The sequence below is a fragment of the Vipera berus genome (genome assembly GCF_964194415.1).
Source record: "Vipera berus genome assembly, chromosome: 6".
In the NCBI taxonomy this organism is placed as follows: domain Eukaryota; kingdom Metazoa; phylum Chordata; class Lepidosauria; order Squamata; family Viperidae; genus Vipera; species Vipera berus.
The window spans coordinates 90,004,503-90,019,913 of NC_138208.1; the positions used below are offsets into that span (position 1 = coordinate 90,004,503).

General features: G+C 46.6%; 1 protein-coding gene across 4 annotated transcripts in view; it reads left to right on the forward strand.

The window, feature by feature from the left end:
* Positions 1 to 9,404: 9,404 nt before the first annotated feature.
* The window catches only part of TMEM209 (transmembrane protein 209), a 29,464-nt gene continuing 23,457 nt past the window's right edge, over positions 9,405 to 15,411 (forward strand). For all 4 annotated transcript variants that reach the window (XR_014026911.1, XR_014026912.1, XM_081331165.1 and 1 more), the window contains exons 1-3: positions 9,405 to 9,422; positions 13,500 to 13,639; positions 15,146 to 15,204. Coding sequence is in view for 2 of the 4 variants with exons in the window: in XM_081331165.1 (XP_081187291.1) it covers positions 13,503 to 13,639; positions 15,146 to 15,204 (196 nt within the window). In the remaining 2 variants the exon portion in view is untranslated. The remainder of the gene's footprint in view (positions 9,423 to 13,499; positions 13,640 to 15,145; positions 15,205 to 15,411) is intronic.

Genomic DNA, 15,411 nt, shown 5'->3' on the forward strand with positions numbered 1-15,411 from the left:
CAGCCAGGCACGCTGGCTGAGGAATTCTGGGAGTTGAAGTCCACAAGTCAAAAGGGCCAAGTTTGAAGACCCCTGTGTTAGACCATTGTAAAGTCAGACAATGTACATCAGAGGTCTCCCAACTTGGCAACTGTAAGATTTGTGGACTTCAGCTCCCAGAATTCCTCAGCCAGACTGGGGAATTCTGGGAGTTGAAGTCTTCACAGCTTCCTGTCTGGCTTGCTGAGGAATTCTGGAAGTTGAAGTCTTCACAGCTTCCTGTCTGGCTTGCTGAGGAATTCTGGGAGTTGAAGTCTTCACAGCTTCCTGTCTGGCTTGCTGAGGAATTCTGGGAGTTGAAGTCTTCACAGCTTCCTGTCTGGCTGGCTGAGGAATTCTGGGAGTTGAAGTCTTCACAGCTTCCTGTCTGGCTTGCTGAGGAATTCTGGGAGTTGAAGTCTTCACAGCTTCCTGTCTGGCTTGCTGAGGAATTCTGGGACTTGAAGTCTTCACAGCTTCCTGTCTGGCTGGCTGAGGAATTCTGGGAGTTGAAGTCTTCACAGCTTCCTGTCTGGCTTGCTGAGGAATTCTGGGAGTTGAAGTCTTCACAGCTTCCTGTCTGGCTGAGGAATTCTGGGAGTTGAAGTCTTCACAGCTTCCTGTCTGGCTGGCTGAGGAATTCTGGGAGTCGAAGTCCTCATATCTTCCTGCATGGCTGGCTGGGGAATTCTGGGAGTTGAAGTCCTCACATGTTCCTGGCTGGCTGGCTGGCTGGGGAATTATGGGAGTTCAAGTCTTCACAGCTTCCTGTCTGGCTTGCTGAGGACTTCTGGGAGTTGAAGTCCTCACATCTTTCTCTAAAGCTGCCTGGAGAATTCTGGGAGTTGAAGTCCACAAGACTTAAAGTTGCCACGTTTGGAGAGCCTAATGTATAACCAATCCACCCTTTTACAGCTGTGTGAAAAACGCCACCATTGCTATGCATCTCTATCTTTTATTGATACGAGTCATCTGGGGCAGCAGGGGCAGCGGCCCACCCAAAAGTGGCCCCCCAAAAGTGGCTTGGCCAGCACGGGGGTCCCCGAAAGTCCCCTCTGGCCGGGACTCAGATTTTCTTGCTTTGCAAAGGTGAATCTTTGCTGTAGAAGTGGTGCACCAGCCATTCGCGTGTCCGCTTCGCTTTGCAACGCATGCAGGGCTGTTGCCTCATCCAGGCGGTCTCGGGGTCCCGGGGGGTCTTGGCCGTCCGCTGCTTCCTCTTCCAGCTGGCGAGGCTGACGCTGTCTCCCGTCTGGCTCCACTTCCCCGAGGACAGCTGGGAATCCTGGCTGCCGGTGGCCGAGGAATCGCTGTCGCAGAAGGTCTGCTGGCTGAGCAAGGAGAGACGCTTCTTCAGGCGTTTCTTGATGGGGGGCGAGACTGGGGGGTCCCCGTCCTCTTGGTTTTCTTTCCCCCCAAAGATCTTCCTGAACAGGCCACAGATGGTGAACTCGCAGTGACACTGGCAGCTGCAGCCTTGGCCCCCTAAAAGCGGGAGAGGAAGGGACAAATTGCAGGCGGTCCTCAACTTACGACCGTTCGCTTAGCGACCGTTTGGAGTTACAATGGCACTGGAAAAAAGAGACGCTCAGTCTTTGCACACACACACACACACACAACTGTGGCAGGATTGAACATGTGATCAAACTTTGGGCGCTTGGCACCTGGGAGGTAAAGGTACGACCACAACTGAGTGACCATTCAAATTTAGATAGATAGATAGATAGATAATATGTAGGTTGGTAGGTAGATGGATGAATGGCTAGATAGATGGATGGATAGATGAATAATGGATGGATGGATGGATGGATAGAAAGATAGATAGATAATAGATACCGTAGCTAGGTAGGTGGATGGATGGATGAATGGATAGATAGATAGATAGATAGATAGATAGATAGATAGATAGATAGATAGATAGATAGATAGATAGATAATATGTAGGTTGGTAGGTAGATGGATGAATGGCTAGATAGATGGATGGATAGATGAATAATGGATGGATGGATGGATGGATGGATGGATAGAAAGATAGATAATAGATACCGTAGCTAGGTAGGTGGATGGATGGATGAATGGATAGATAGATAGATAGATAGATAGATAGATAGATAGATAGATAGATAGATAGATAGATAATATGTAGGTTGGTAGGTAGATGGATGAATGGCTAGATAGATGGATGGATAGATGAATAATGGATGGATGGATGGATGGATAGAAAGATAGATAATAGATACCGTAGCTAGGTAGGTGGATGGATGGATGAATGGATAGATAGATAGATAGATAGATAGATAGATAGATAGATAGATAGATAGATAGATAATATGTAGGTTGGTAGGTAGATGGATGAATAGATAGATAGATAGATGGATGGATAGATGAATAATGGATGGATGGATGGATGGATAGAAAGATAGATAATAGATACCGTAGCTAGGTAGGTGGATGGATGGATGAATGGATAGATAGATAGATAGATAGATAGATAGATAGATAGATAGATAGATAGATAGATAGATAGATAGATAGATAGATAGATAGATAATAGGTACCATAGCTAGGTAGGTGGATGGATGAATGGATAGATAAATAGATAGATAGATAGATAGATAGATAGATAGATAGATAGATAGATAGATAGATAGATAGATAGATAGATAGATAGATAGATAGATAGATGATAGATAGATAAACCTTTATTGTCATTTTTTTTACTGTGGGCACAATGGCACCCATTAAAAATGAAATTTAGTTCCTTGCTCTCAAAGTGTACACATACATAACACACATTTAAACATGCTATAAACAACATATGTACAGACCTACACCCTTACATATAAGTAACATCTAAATATTAATCACTGTCTGTCAACCCTGTGACAATCCAAATTGAAGCCATTTTCATTTTGCCACATTTTTCAGTTAGGAGGAGGAGTAATTTTCAGTTAGCCAAAACCAGGGGTAGGCAACCTCGGCTCTTTTATGACTCATGGACCTCAACTCCCAGAATTCCTGAGTCAGCTGAGTCTGGGAGTTGAAGTCCAAAGAGTCATAAAAGAGCCAAGGTTGCCTACCCCTGGCCAAAACAATTCACATGGATGGGAACCAAGGTCATTTGCTGACCACATTTTTAGCAGGCTGGAGCAGCTGCGTTTTCTAACAATGGGTGAAATGTGATTTATCACAGCAATCTGGGGTGGGAAATGTAACTTGCAACTTTGCACCCTGGGGGGGAGGGGAATTTAGTCTTGGGTTCACCTTTGTAGGCGCCGATACCTTGCTTCCAAAATAAAATGTTCTTTAAGGAAGAAATCTTTGCCTTGAAGTTCTTTTAAAATGGTTTTCAATCTGTCGGAACCGTGACACCGTCCGTCTTGAATACGGCACGGAAGGAGGAAGCTTTAGAGTTCACAATAATACAGATTTACAAAAGGGCAGTTGCCGCTGAAAAAATGGGGCTGGTGGCCCTTTTTCACAGATACGGCGGTTGCACCATCCCCGTGGTCACATGTACAGCCAGGTTAGTTTAACCCCAGCTGACAAATAAAAGTCATAGGTCTTTCCGCTCCCACGGTGGCATGATTAGCGACTGTCCCAACTTACAACGGTATCTGAGGGCTCCGTTTTGAGGCTACGTCCAGGACTCCCTATGTACATATATGTTTCATAAATGAATAAAGCCACACTAGCTGGGTTGTAACGTTGTGCAGAGATGTTCCCCAGCGGTTTGCCTGAGTCCAGCCCTGCATAGGGTAGTCTAAGAATCTGGCCCCGAGTTCAGGTGAGTTGGTCATTTGGTGTCCCTGGAAAGGGAGTGAACGGATTAAGCCACGGGACAGTTAACCCTGGATAAGTAAGCGGTGGGAAAACTGAAGTGGGGCTTAGCTCGCTACGCCAAAATTTTCCCCGTCCCAGAAAGGACGCACAGGTCTAGAAGTCCTGTTTTCTTTCGGGATCTATCCACATCATTTGTTCATTTATGGTATAAAACATAGGTGTCCAACCTTGTCAATTTTAAGACCACTGGACTTCAACTCCCAGGAATTCTGGGAGTTGAGGTCCACAGGTCTTCAAGGTGACAAGGTTGCGTGGCTGGCTGAGGAATTCTGGGAGTTGAGGTCCACAGGTCTTCAAGGTGACAAGGTTGCGTGGCTGGCTGAGGAATTCTGGGAATTGAGGTCCACAGGTCTTCAAGGTGACAAAGTTGCGTGGCTGGCTGAGGAATTCTGGGAGTTGAGGTCCACAGGTCTTGAAGTGGACAAGGTTGCGTGGCTGGCTGAGGAATTCTGGGAGTTGAGGTCCACAGGTCTTCAAGTTGACAAGGTTGCGTGGCTGGCTGAGGAATTCTGGGAGTTGAGGTCCACAGGTCTTACAAGTTGACAAGGTTGCACATCCCCGATGTAAAACATGCTGCTTGAAGGAACATAAGTGTTTACCGTTTGAATGGGCCTTCCAGTTGCAGGTCAGCGTTCCACAAGGTTGTTTCAGGAAAAACTGCGCCAGGAAATATGGAAAACGTGAATGATCAATTTTGAAAGAACCATAAGAATGCATAGGAGAAAAACAGATCACAGAGTTTATGGCTTATTAGTTTACAGTTTGAGGTTCAGTATCGTGTGAACGCAGGATAATGGTTTTTTTTAAGAACTGCAGGCTGCGTTCACACAACATTTTAAACCGTTGTTCCCTTAACGATGGCCTTAGCATGTTGTGTGAACACAGCTTGGGGTTTGGAGCCAGCTTTTAATACAAGATTTGAAGCCACGGCGGTTCCCTTTGGGTCATGTCGAAGGTACGGTGACAAGGTTGGTCTACAGGTAGTCCTCGATTTAACGACCACAATTTCTGTTGCTAAGCATGACGGTTGTTAAGTGAGTTTTGCCCCATTTTAGGACCTTTCTTCCCACAGTTGTTAAGTGAATCTTGCTTCCCCATTGACTTTGCTTGTCAGAAGGTTGCAAACGGTGATGACATAACTCAGGGACACCACAACCGTCAGAAATAAGAATCAGTTGCCAACGTCCAAAATTTAATCATGTCACCGTGGGGATTCTGCACTGGTCGTAAGTGTGGAAAACCGGTCATAAGTTACTTTGTTCGGTGCCGTTGTAACTTTGAACGGTCCTACTAGATGAACTGTTGTAAGTCGAGGACTACCTTTGTTATTGACTATTTGTCACAGTGGCTACTGTAAAGCTCCACGTGCAGTAGCAGTCTATCAGCATATTCATGCAACTGTTAGCGGCAGATTTTAGCTCTGGTTGCGTGAAACTTCTTGGAGGTTTTGGTGGCCCGTTATGGGGACAACATGGCCGAGCTGACCCAGAGGGATTTTTGTGGCTTGAGGTCCTCTCCTCAAATTACAAATGACAGCTGGTGATCGACTCTTACCGTCTTCCCCCAGAGGGAACAGAGTTGTAGAACGACGACAACCAAACAGTAAAAAAGCAGCATTTCTCCCAGGAACCAGCAAACTTCCTCATCCTCCTCTTCCTCCTCCTCACAGGGGATGTCCTTGCGGGGGGCAGGGGGCATCTGCCCCTTGTCAAAAGAATGCCACCAGGAATAAAGAAAAGGGAAAGCCATTAGAAAGAGAGACAGAGAGAGAGAGAGGAAAAAAAACTTGCTTTGCAGAAATGTCCAAAATCCTGGGCCAAAAGTTAGAGAAGTGCCCAGGAAAATGGGAACTAAGGCAGCAGTCCAGTGGCCAGGGCAACGGATTGTGTTGACACAGATTGTTTCCCAAGCTGTGGTCTGCAAGACCTAGAACCCTGTTCTGGAGCATTCTTGTAACCATGGAGACTACCAAACGTCCTTTGAATAACCTGTCCACTTTTGGGGTCTGCCTCAGAAGATTAAGCCTTGGCGCGAAAAGGTCAAGGTCCAGCTTGGTGCCGCGTTGGCCTTCTCATAGGTGTTTCTGGGAAGTCCTCAAGCAGGAGGTGGAGACCCACCTGTCTTCCACTGTTGGTCTTCTACGGTTGATATTTGGAGATACGATGCCCTCAGCCTAGACGTAATATGGAGTCTTCACGGCTGATGGCACTCAGTTGACTTGTCCTTCATGAATTTATCCCATCTCTAGTGAAAAGCTGTCCAAGATAATGGCCCACCTCATTGTTCTTGTTGGAAGGAAGTTCAGGAAATCTAGGAACAGGTTTGTTGGGTCAGGCCAACACCTATCCTAGTTCAACATTTGGTTTCTCCTTACTTGATACCTGCAGATGTTCACCAGGAGAAGATGGAGACCCACCTCTCTCCTCCTACAGGTGATGTTTGGAAGCATGCTGGTCCCAACTTAAAGGTAACATGGAGTCTTTGCCTTTGTGGCACCTGTCTCTTTTGAGTGTATTCAACCTTCTCTTAAATCGGCCATCTTGGTGGCCATCACATCTTGTAGCAGTGAATTCTGCAGATGAAGGATGCCCTTTGCAAATGGATAGTTGCACATGGATTGTTGCATAAGATCGTTAGAAAAGCAGGGCACCAGCCTGGCAACCAAATATAGGTTAGTTTGCTCTATCTATCATGTTCTCATATAGCTACCTATATGTTCCTCGGACAGGAAAGGGGACCAACAAGCAAGCCCTGGAGCACATCATACCAGACATCTCACTGGGAGGCAAAATCACGAAACTGTGTCTCACTTATTTTGGCCATGTTGTGCAGGGGAAAAAGCCGTTATGCTGGGAAGAATTAGCGGTCCAATGAAACCAGGCTGCCAAAGGACACGGTGGGTGGACACCATCAAAACTGACACCAGTCAGAACACGAGAGAGACTCAAAAGAAGTAGTGCAAAATTGGAAGCCGTGGAATCCCACAGAATCACCAAGAGTTGGACACGACTGAATGGAGAACATTATCATATAGATTTTTGGTGCCAAGTTATACCCATCCATATCACCTGAAGGAGCAAATCACTCCTAGGAGTATTTGGGAAAAGAAGCATTAAGGGACGTATTGTCATAATGAAAGACAAATAGTCAATAAAAATAGCTGGAAGGGACCTTGGAGGTCTTCTAGTCCAATCCCCTGCTCAAGCAGGAGAACTTATGCTATTTCAGACAAGTGGTTGTCTAATCTCTTCTTAAAAACCTCCAGTGACGGAGCTCCAAAAACATCTGGTGGCAAGCGGTTCCACTGATTAATTGTCCTCACTGCCAGGAAGTTTCTCCTTAATTCCAGGTTGCTTCGTTATAATAATAATAATAATAATAATAATAATAATAATAATAATAATAATAATAATAATAATAATAATAATAATAACAACAACAACAACAACAACAACAACAACAACAACAATAATAATAATATTAACAACAGAAGCAGCAGCAGCAACAACAATAAAGTTGGGAGGGACCTTGGAGGTCTTCTAGTCCAACCCCCTGGTCAGGCAGGAAACCCTATACCATTTCAGACAAATGGCTGTCCAGTCTCTTCTTAAAAACTTCCAGTGTTGGAGCATTCACCACTTCTGGAGGCAGGTTGTTCCACTGGTTAATTGTCCTCATTGTCAGGAAATCTCTCCTTAGTTCTAGGTTGCTTCTCTCCTTGGTTAGTTTCCATCCGTTGCTTCTTGTCCTGCCTTTGGGTGCTTTGGAGAATAGCTTGACTCCCTCTTCTTTGGGGCAGCCCCTGAGATATTGGAAGGCTGCTATCATGTCCCCTGTTGTGTAGTGGGTTCGTTGCACAGGAAAGGAGGCAAGGCAAGTGAGTTCAGCAAAGCTCATGGATTATTGCTTGCAGGATCTGAACTGAGAATTGGGCTGCAGCCTGCAGCAATTTATAGCCTGCCCCCTAGGCGGCAGCCAATAGGTTTGAAGCAACCCATTGCCGCCTAGGGACAGCCAATAGCAGCACTGGAGACGGGGAGTCTGAGTTGCTGGAGAGCCGTTAGCTGCTCCAGCTTACCACGTGTTACAAGTGAGCCCAATACATAACACCCGCTGGTCCTTCTCTTCATTAAACTAAGGTAAAGGTAAAGGTTCCCCCGCACATGCGTGCTAGTCGTTTCCGACTCTAGGGGCCGGTGCTCATCTCCGTTTCAAAGCCGAAGAGCCAGCGCTTGTCCGAGGACGTCTCCGTGGTCATGTGGCCGGCATGACTAGACGCCAAAGGCGCACGGAACGCTGTTACCTTCCCACCGTGGTGGTCCCTATTTTTCTACTTGCATTTTTACGTGCTTTCGAACTGCTAGGTTGGCAGAAGCTGGGACGAGTAACAGGCGCTCACTCTGCTACGCGGCACTCGGGATTCGACCCGCCAAACTGCCGACCTTCTGATCGACAAGCTCAGCGTCCTAACCCACTGAGCCACCGCGTCCCGCGTCATTAAACTAGACATGCCCAATTCCAGCCACTGTTCCTTGTATGTTTTACCCTCCAGTCCCCTGATCATCTTTGTTACTCTTCTCTGCGTTCTTTCTAGAGTCTCAACATCTTTTTTTACATCATCTTGAACAAAACTGGATGCAAAACTGGAAACCTTGATTAGTTTCCATCCATTATTTCTTGTCCTGCCATCTGGTGCTTTGGAAAATATGTTGACCCCCTCCTCTTTGTGGCAGGAGACAAGGCGATGATGGAAGGCAAGGCAATGGATGGGTATCTGGGGAGGGGGCAGTCCGGAGTTCCGTTGGCAGTTGATTCCATAGGGTAGGCGCTCCCACAGGGAGGGTCTCCTCAGGGTACCACCGGTCAAGGATTGCCGACGGGTGATCCCCAGGGGGAGGGCGTTCTCACTGGGGATCAATGGCTTTCAATATGGTGTGCATGCTATCATTGTTAAAGGAAGCCATGGTTTAGATCCTGTGTGAACATAGCTTGTGGTTGTAAGTCACAATTGGATGGACAGAACTTTAGAACTGTGTGAACACTATTATGGTTAGACAAGGCACGTCTGAGTAAACCCAGTTGGTGATTGTACACTTCAGCTGGATCGATGGCTTCAGATATTGTGTGAATGCTATCACGGTTAGACAAGCCATGGCTTAGGTCCTGTTTATTTCCTTTGTGTTTGTATTCTACTCCTTGGAGATCTATCACAAGGGCGGATTCCCCTTGGCACCCTCCCTCTCCATGAATCCAGCCAGGATCCCAAACTCAGCGCCTCATAAAACATTTTGAAGAAATCTCCAGAAACCCATCGAAAGGCATTTGATCCTTTTACATTCTTCCCGCCAAAACGTCAAAGAGAGCCTCGGCCAATCGGCGCTGATCACGAGGGCGGCCGCCAATCCCCTCCTTCGCGCCCGTCGCCTCGGCAACAAAGCCCGCCTTCGCCGCGGCGGCCTCGATTCTTCCTCGCATCCAATTAGACTGAGCATACAGGAGCGAGGGGGAGGCAAACACCGCTGCGCAGGCGCAGTTCGGGCCAGGAAGGCGAACCCGTGCTGGTAAGCTAGACGAAGGTTGCCGTATTTTTTTTTGGGGGGGGTGTCGATTGTTATTTTCTTCCCCCGTTATAGGGAGTGCGCATGCGCTCTTCCCTCCCTTCCCCACAATGTTTTGACGTGGGGGGGGTCCTTGCCCCGCAGCCCCCTCAAACCGGCATTAAGAAGCTAATCCACGTGAGGCCCCGCCTGCCAACATGGCGCCCGCGAGACCGCTTGGACCACATTTCCCAGCATCCCTCGCGCCACGGACCGTTGTGTTTTTTCCCCACGCCGCTCTTAAAGGCGCCGTCCCAATTCTTTCCTGCGTCATTTAACCGCGCCGCGTTTGCCTTTGCAGCGGGAACTCGCCTGGGTCGGATCCGGCATCTGTGTGCCCGCAACCTGCGAATTGTGGGGTAGGCAAGATTGTGGCTAGGTTTTGCGGGGCCGAGCGGGCGGGGGAAACCCTCCCCATTGAATCAGATTCATCCATTCATTCATTCATTCATCCGTCTATGGAGAGTCTCAGTTATCCATAGAGCTGAAGAAGCTTCTTGGATGAGAAGCGAAACGTCTTCAAAGAAAAAGTCCAGTTGCCTCCTGGAAAAGAATCTCTCTCTTTCTTTCTTTCTTTCTTTCTTTCTTTCTTTCTTTCTTTCTTTCTTTCTTTCTTTCTTTCTTTCTTTCTTTCTTTCTTTCATCCGTCTATGGTAGGGGTAGGCAACCTTGGCTCTTTTGTGACTCGTGGACTTCAACTCCCAGAATTCCTGAGCCTTAGCCATGCTTGCTAAGGAATTCTGGGAGTTGAAGTCCACGAGTCACAAAAGAGCCAAGGTTGCCTACCCCTGGTCTATGGAGATTCTCAGTTATCCATAGAGTTGAAGAAGCTTCTTGGATGAGAAGCGAAACATCTTCAAAGAGAAACAAAGTCCAGTTGCCTCCTGAAAAAGAATTTCTTTCTTTCTTTCTTTCTTTCTTTCTTTCTTTCTTTCTTTCTTTCATCCATCTATGGAGAGTCTCAGTCATCCATAGAGCTGAAGAAGCTTCTTGGATAAGAAGCGAAACATCTTCAAAGAGAAACAAAGTCCAGTTGCCTCCTGAAAAAGAATTTCTTTCTTTCTTTCTTTCTTTCTTTCTTTCTTTCTTTCTTTCTTTCTTTCTTTCTTTCTTTCTTTCTTTCTTTCTTTCTTTCTTTCTTTCTTTCTTTCTTTCTTTCTTTCTTTCTTTCTTTCTTTCTTTCTTTCTTTCTTTCTTTCGTCTATGGAGAGTCTCAGTCATCCATAGAGCTGAAGAAGCTTCTTGGATGAGAAGCGAAACATCTTCAAAGAGAAACAAAGTCCAGTTGCCTCCTGAAAAAGAATCTTTGGCATTCATTCTTTCATTTTGTTGATTTTTCCCTGGCGAAGCCTCAAGATGGCGCTGTTGATCGCAACCTGGCAGAAACGCTCTCTAGTAGTTTTGACTTTTTTTCTCCTTGCTTGCTTTCTGCGACTCGCTGCGGATCACGTAGACCAGGGATGAGCTTCTGAACATCCGGCAGCTTCGTAAAGATATTCCGCCTCCTGCCTTTGCAAAAGGTGGACGGGAGCTGGGCGGATTTTCTGATCGGAGGAGCAGCAGCTGTCAGGACCCACCCCGCAATCCACGTCTTAGGAAGACAAAAACTCTTGGAGTCGGTTCTAGTCCAAAAGGAATCTTTACTAGGACATGCTTGGTTGTGGGAATACAAGACAGGACTTGGTATTGTTTTACAAATTGAAACTTTATAAAGGGTACCCGGTTCAACCCCCCCCCTTCCCTCAACCCCATTTGGTCAGCCCCACCATCCTTTGACTTCGTGTCATCCCTTTCGTGGGAAAAGGGGAACTTCGAATCTTCATGGTTATTGCCTTCTTCCTCTGCAGATTCAAATGGGGACACAGTCCAGATGCCTTCTTCTCTAACCCTCCCTTTTGTTCCCCCCAGTTCAAAAGGTTTCCCTTGGCCTTTGAAATAACCTAAGGCCGGCTGAATCCACATCCGCTCCTCCTTCCTCGGGAGATGGCAGAATCCATAGGGAGGGGATAATGTTTTAAACATACATGTATGAATGTGATATAAATGGATTCTGACAGCAGCTCTCTTCGGCAGCGGGACCAGGCCAAGGAAGCGCAGGAGGGGGGAGCGGGCAGGGGGCCACGTCAGGCCGAGACGCAGAGGGGGAAGGACTCCGCTCTGCTGATACAGTTCGAATTATTGAGTCTTGTCAGTTGCATCTCTGTAACTGGTTTGATCCAGCAACCAAACGGGACAGGCGCAGACTTCAGCGGATAGTTAGGACTGCAGAAAAAAAACAACTGCAATCTACCTACCTTCCGTTGAGGACCTGTAGACTGCACAAGCCAAAAAGAAGGCTGAGAAAATATCTACAGACCCCTCGCATCCTGGACTTAAATTATTTCAACTCCTTCCCTCTGCACGCTGCTATAGGGCGTTGCGTGCCGAAACAACTAGAAACAGAAGACGTTTTTTCCCTTGTGCCATCACTGCTGAACACCTAATTCCAAAAGCACTGTCTTATGTCTGAGTATATTTACCCGTGTGGTATGGCTGTGGTATTATTATCCTTCACGTGTCCTACTACCGTCTCTTATTGGAATCATTATTATGATTATTGTTGTTGTATCCGACCCATCGCAACCCCGTGGACCACGTTCCTCCAGGCCTTCCTGTCCTTCACCATCCTCTGGAGTCCATTTAAGCTCACGCCTGCTGCTTCAGTGACTCCATCCAGCCACCTCATTCTCTGTCATCCCCTTCTTCTCTTGCCCTCAACCTTTCCCAGCATGAGGCTCTTCTCCAGTGAGTCCTTCCTTCTCCTTAGGTGGCCAAAGGATTTGAGTTTTAGCTTCAGGATCTGGCCTTCTAAAGAGCAGTCAGGGTTGATCTCCTCTAGGACTGACCGGTTTGATCGCCTCGCAGTCCAAGGGACTCGCAGGAGTCTCCTCCAGCACCAGAGTTCAAAGGCCTCAATTCTTTGGCGCTCAGCCTTTCTTATGGTCCAACTTTCACTGCCATACATTGCAACTGGGAAGACCATAGCCTTGACTATACACACTTTTGTTGGCAGGGTGACGTCTCTGCTTTTTAGTGTGCTGTCTAGATTTGCCATGGCTTTCCTCCCCAGGAGCAAGCGTCTTTGAATTTCTTGGCTACAGTCCCCATCTGCAGTGATCTTGGAGCCCAGGAAAATAAAATCTGTCACTACCTCCATTTCTTCCCCATCTATTTGCCAGGAATTGAGAGGGCTGGATGCCATGAACTTGGTTTTCTTAATGATTATTGTTACTCTGTTGTTTTGTGTGTTCACTCAGGGCTTCTGCGCCAGAGACAAATTCCTTGTGTGTCTAATTACACTTGGCCAAATAAAGCATTCTATTCTATTCGTTAGGAAGGCTATTTTTAGAGCTAAGTGTAAGAAAACTAGTAATAGCATTAAAGAATGTATTGGGGAAATCAAGAATTGAAATATCCATGATCAAAAAGGCAGTCCCGATCACACAATCTCTTCACATTGTTTAAAGGAAAAGCTGTGTGACCTCTGAGATATAGGTAATCCTCAACTTACGACAGCTGAGCCCAGCATTTCTGTTCCTAAGCGAAACAGTTAAGTTGAGTTTTGCCCCATTTTATGACCTTCCTTGCCACGGTTGTTAAGTAAACTATTGCAGCTGTCCCCCATTGACTTTGCTTGCCAGAAGGTTGCGAAAGAGGACCACGTGATCTTGGGAACACAGCAACGGTCATAAATGTGAACCAGTTGCCTGCCGTCTGAATTTTAGATCACACGATCACGGTGGATCCCGCGACGGTTGTTAAGTGTGAAACTTCTTAGCAGTTGTCAGTTTGAGCGGTCACTCAACGAATGGCTCTGGGTGGAGAGTGACCTGTGACGGGTTCGCTGCTTCCTTCGTTGGGTTATTAGCGGAGGAGATAGGAAAGTGGGAACCAAGGATGAGACGGGCTGAAAGATCGATAAATCGCTGCCCAGAGTTGCTCAGGATACTCTTAATGGACAGTATATCAATTTAAGAAAAATTCTGTTCTTGCTCTTTCTAGACAATGCAGGGGGAAGCAAACCCCTCCGAGTCGCTGATTGACAGGACCATCAAGATGAGGAAAGAAACAGAAGCAAGGAAAGTCCTTTTGGCCTGGGGATTCCTCAACCTGTCCCTCGCTGGCATGATCTACACCGAAATGTAAGTTGGAGAGCTTTGCTTGAGTGAGTAACACAGGGGTCTTCCAACTTGGCCCTTTGATGACTTGTGGACTTCAACTCCCAGAATTCCTCAGCCAGGCATGCCTGGCAGAGGAATTCTGGAACTTGAAGTCCACAAGACATCAAAGGGCCAGGTTTGAAGACTCCTACTGTATTTGACTTGGCTGCACCAGAAGCTTAATGAAGGAAAGATTACGGAGGAAAACATCTCTTCATGTAGATACTCACTGATTGGGCTCACACATATCATTAACCCTAAAATATCAGAGACAGTTTTAATTCCTCCACTTCTGGATTTCTAGGCCCTGGAAATTATAAATTTAAAAGCCTTTAGAACAGCGTCTACCGATTTCAGCAACTTTAAGACGTGTGGACTTCAACTCCCAGAATTCCCCAGCCAGCCAAGTTGGCTGAGGAATTCTGGGAGTTGAAGTCCACACATCTTAAAACTGACTGAAACTTGGAAAAGGCTGCTTTAAACAGGGATGCAAACAATTCTGCAGTGCCACCTACTGTCAGAAAGCAAGCATTACAGCATCACTTGTGCCAGGAAAAATAGGAGCGGGGTGGGGGGAAATCAGCTCCAGGATGGATGTGCCCAACAGGAAATGGGCTGCTTCTGAGGAAAGGGAATTCTGGGAGTCAGTGTCCCTCTGATGCTGGCTGAGGAAGTCTGGGAGTTGAAGTCCAGACATTTTAAAATGGCAGAGACTGTGCCTGGCTGAGGAATTCTGGGAGTTGAAGTCCACAAGTCATCAAAGGACCAAGTTTGAAGACCCCTGGAGTAAGAGAATAGAGTAACAAAATGACAGAGTTGGAAGGGACCGTGGAGGTCTTCTAGTACAACCCCCTGCTCGAGTCAGGAAACCCAACACCATTTCAGACAAATTAGGGTGCTGTCAAGGGCGGGGGGGGGGGGGGGAAGAAAGACCGTGCAATTCACTTAACAGCTGCAGCTATTTGTGCTTCGTAATGATGATTTAAAAAAAAATAGGTCATAAAATTGGGCATCGCTCACTTAACCCTCGCCTTGCTTAGCAACCTAAATTTGGCTCTAAATTGTGGTGATAAGTCAAGGAGTACCTTACGGTATCGTGAATCTCTGACAGAGCCTTGGTGGAGCAGTGGGCTAATGCCTCCTTAAGTAACACCAGCTGCCTGCAATTATTGTAGGTTCGCATCCCACCAGGCTCAAGGTTGACTCAGCCTTCCATCCTTCCGAGGTAGGTAAAATGAGGACCCAGATTGTTGGGGGCAATTAAGCTGACTTTGTAATAATGCCGCTTGGGGGCCCCCGAAAGCCCTAATAAGCAGGCATATACATAGAATGAAGGCTATTGCTAAGCACATTGATTTGTGCTTAGATTGTAAGCTGCCCTGAGTCTTCGGAGAAGGGCGGGATATAAATGGGATTAAAATAAAAATAAAAATAAATAAATAAAAAACTGAAATAGGAATACTACCCTTTCCCCTTCTCTCATTCCAGGTCTGGAAAACTAATCAGTTCCTATTACAACATTTCAGGCTGGGTCCTCTGGTATATTGGTGAGTATCCTGCCGGTCTCCAGCAAGGGAATGATGGTTAGTTTCAATGCCTTAGGATGTCTGCCTTTATCTTGGTTTTTTAAGCAAGTTGGGAGCCCTCTTGTGTTTAACACGTTGCTGCATTTAAGACTTCTTTTAGATAGATGATAGATAGATAGATAGATAGATAGATGTAAAGGTAAAGATTCCCCCGCACATGCGTGCTAG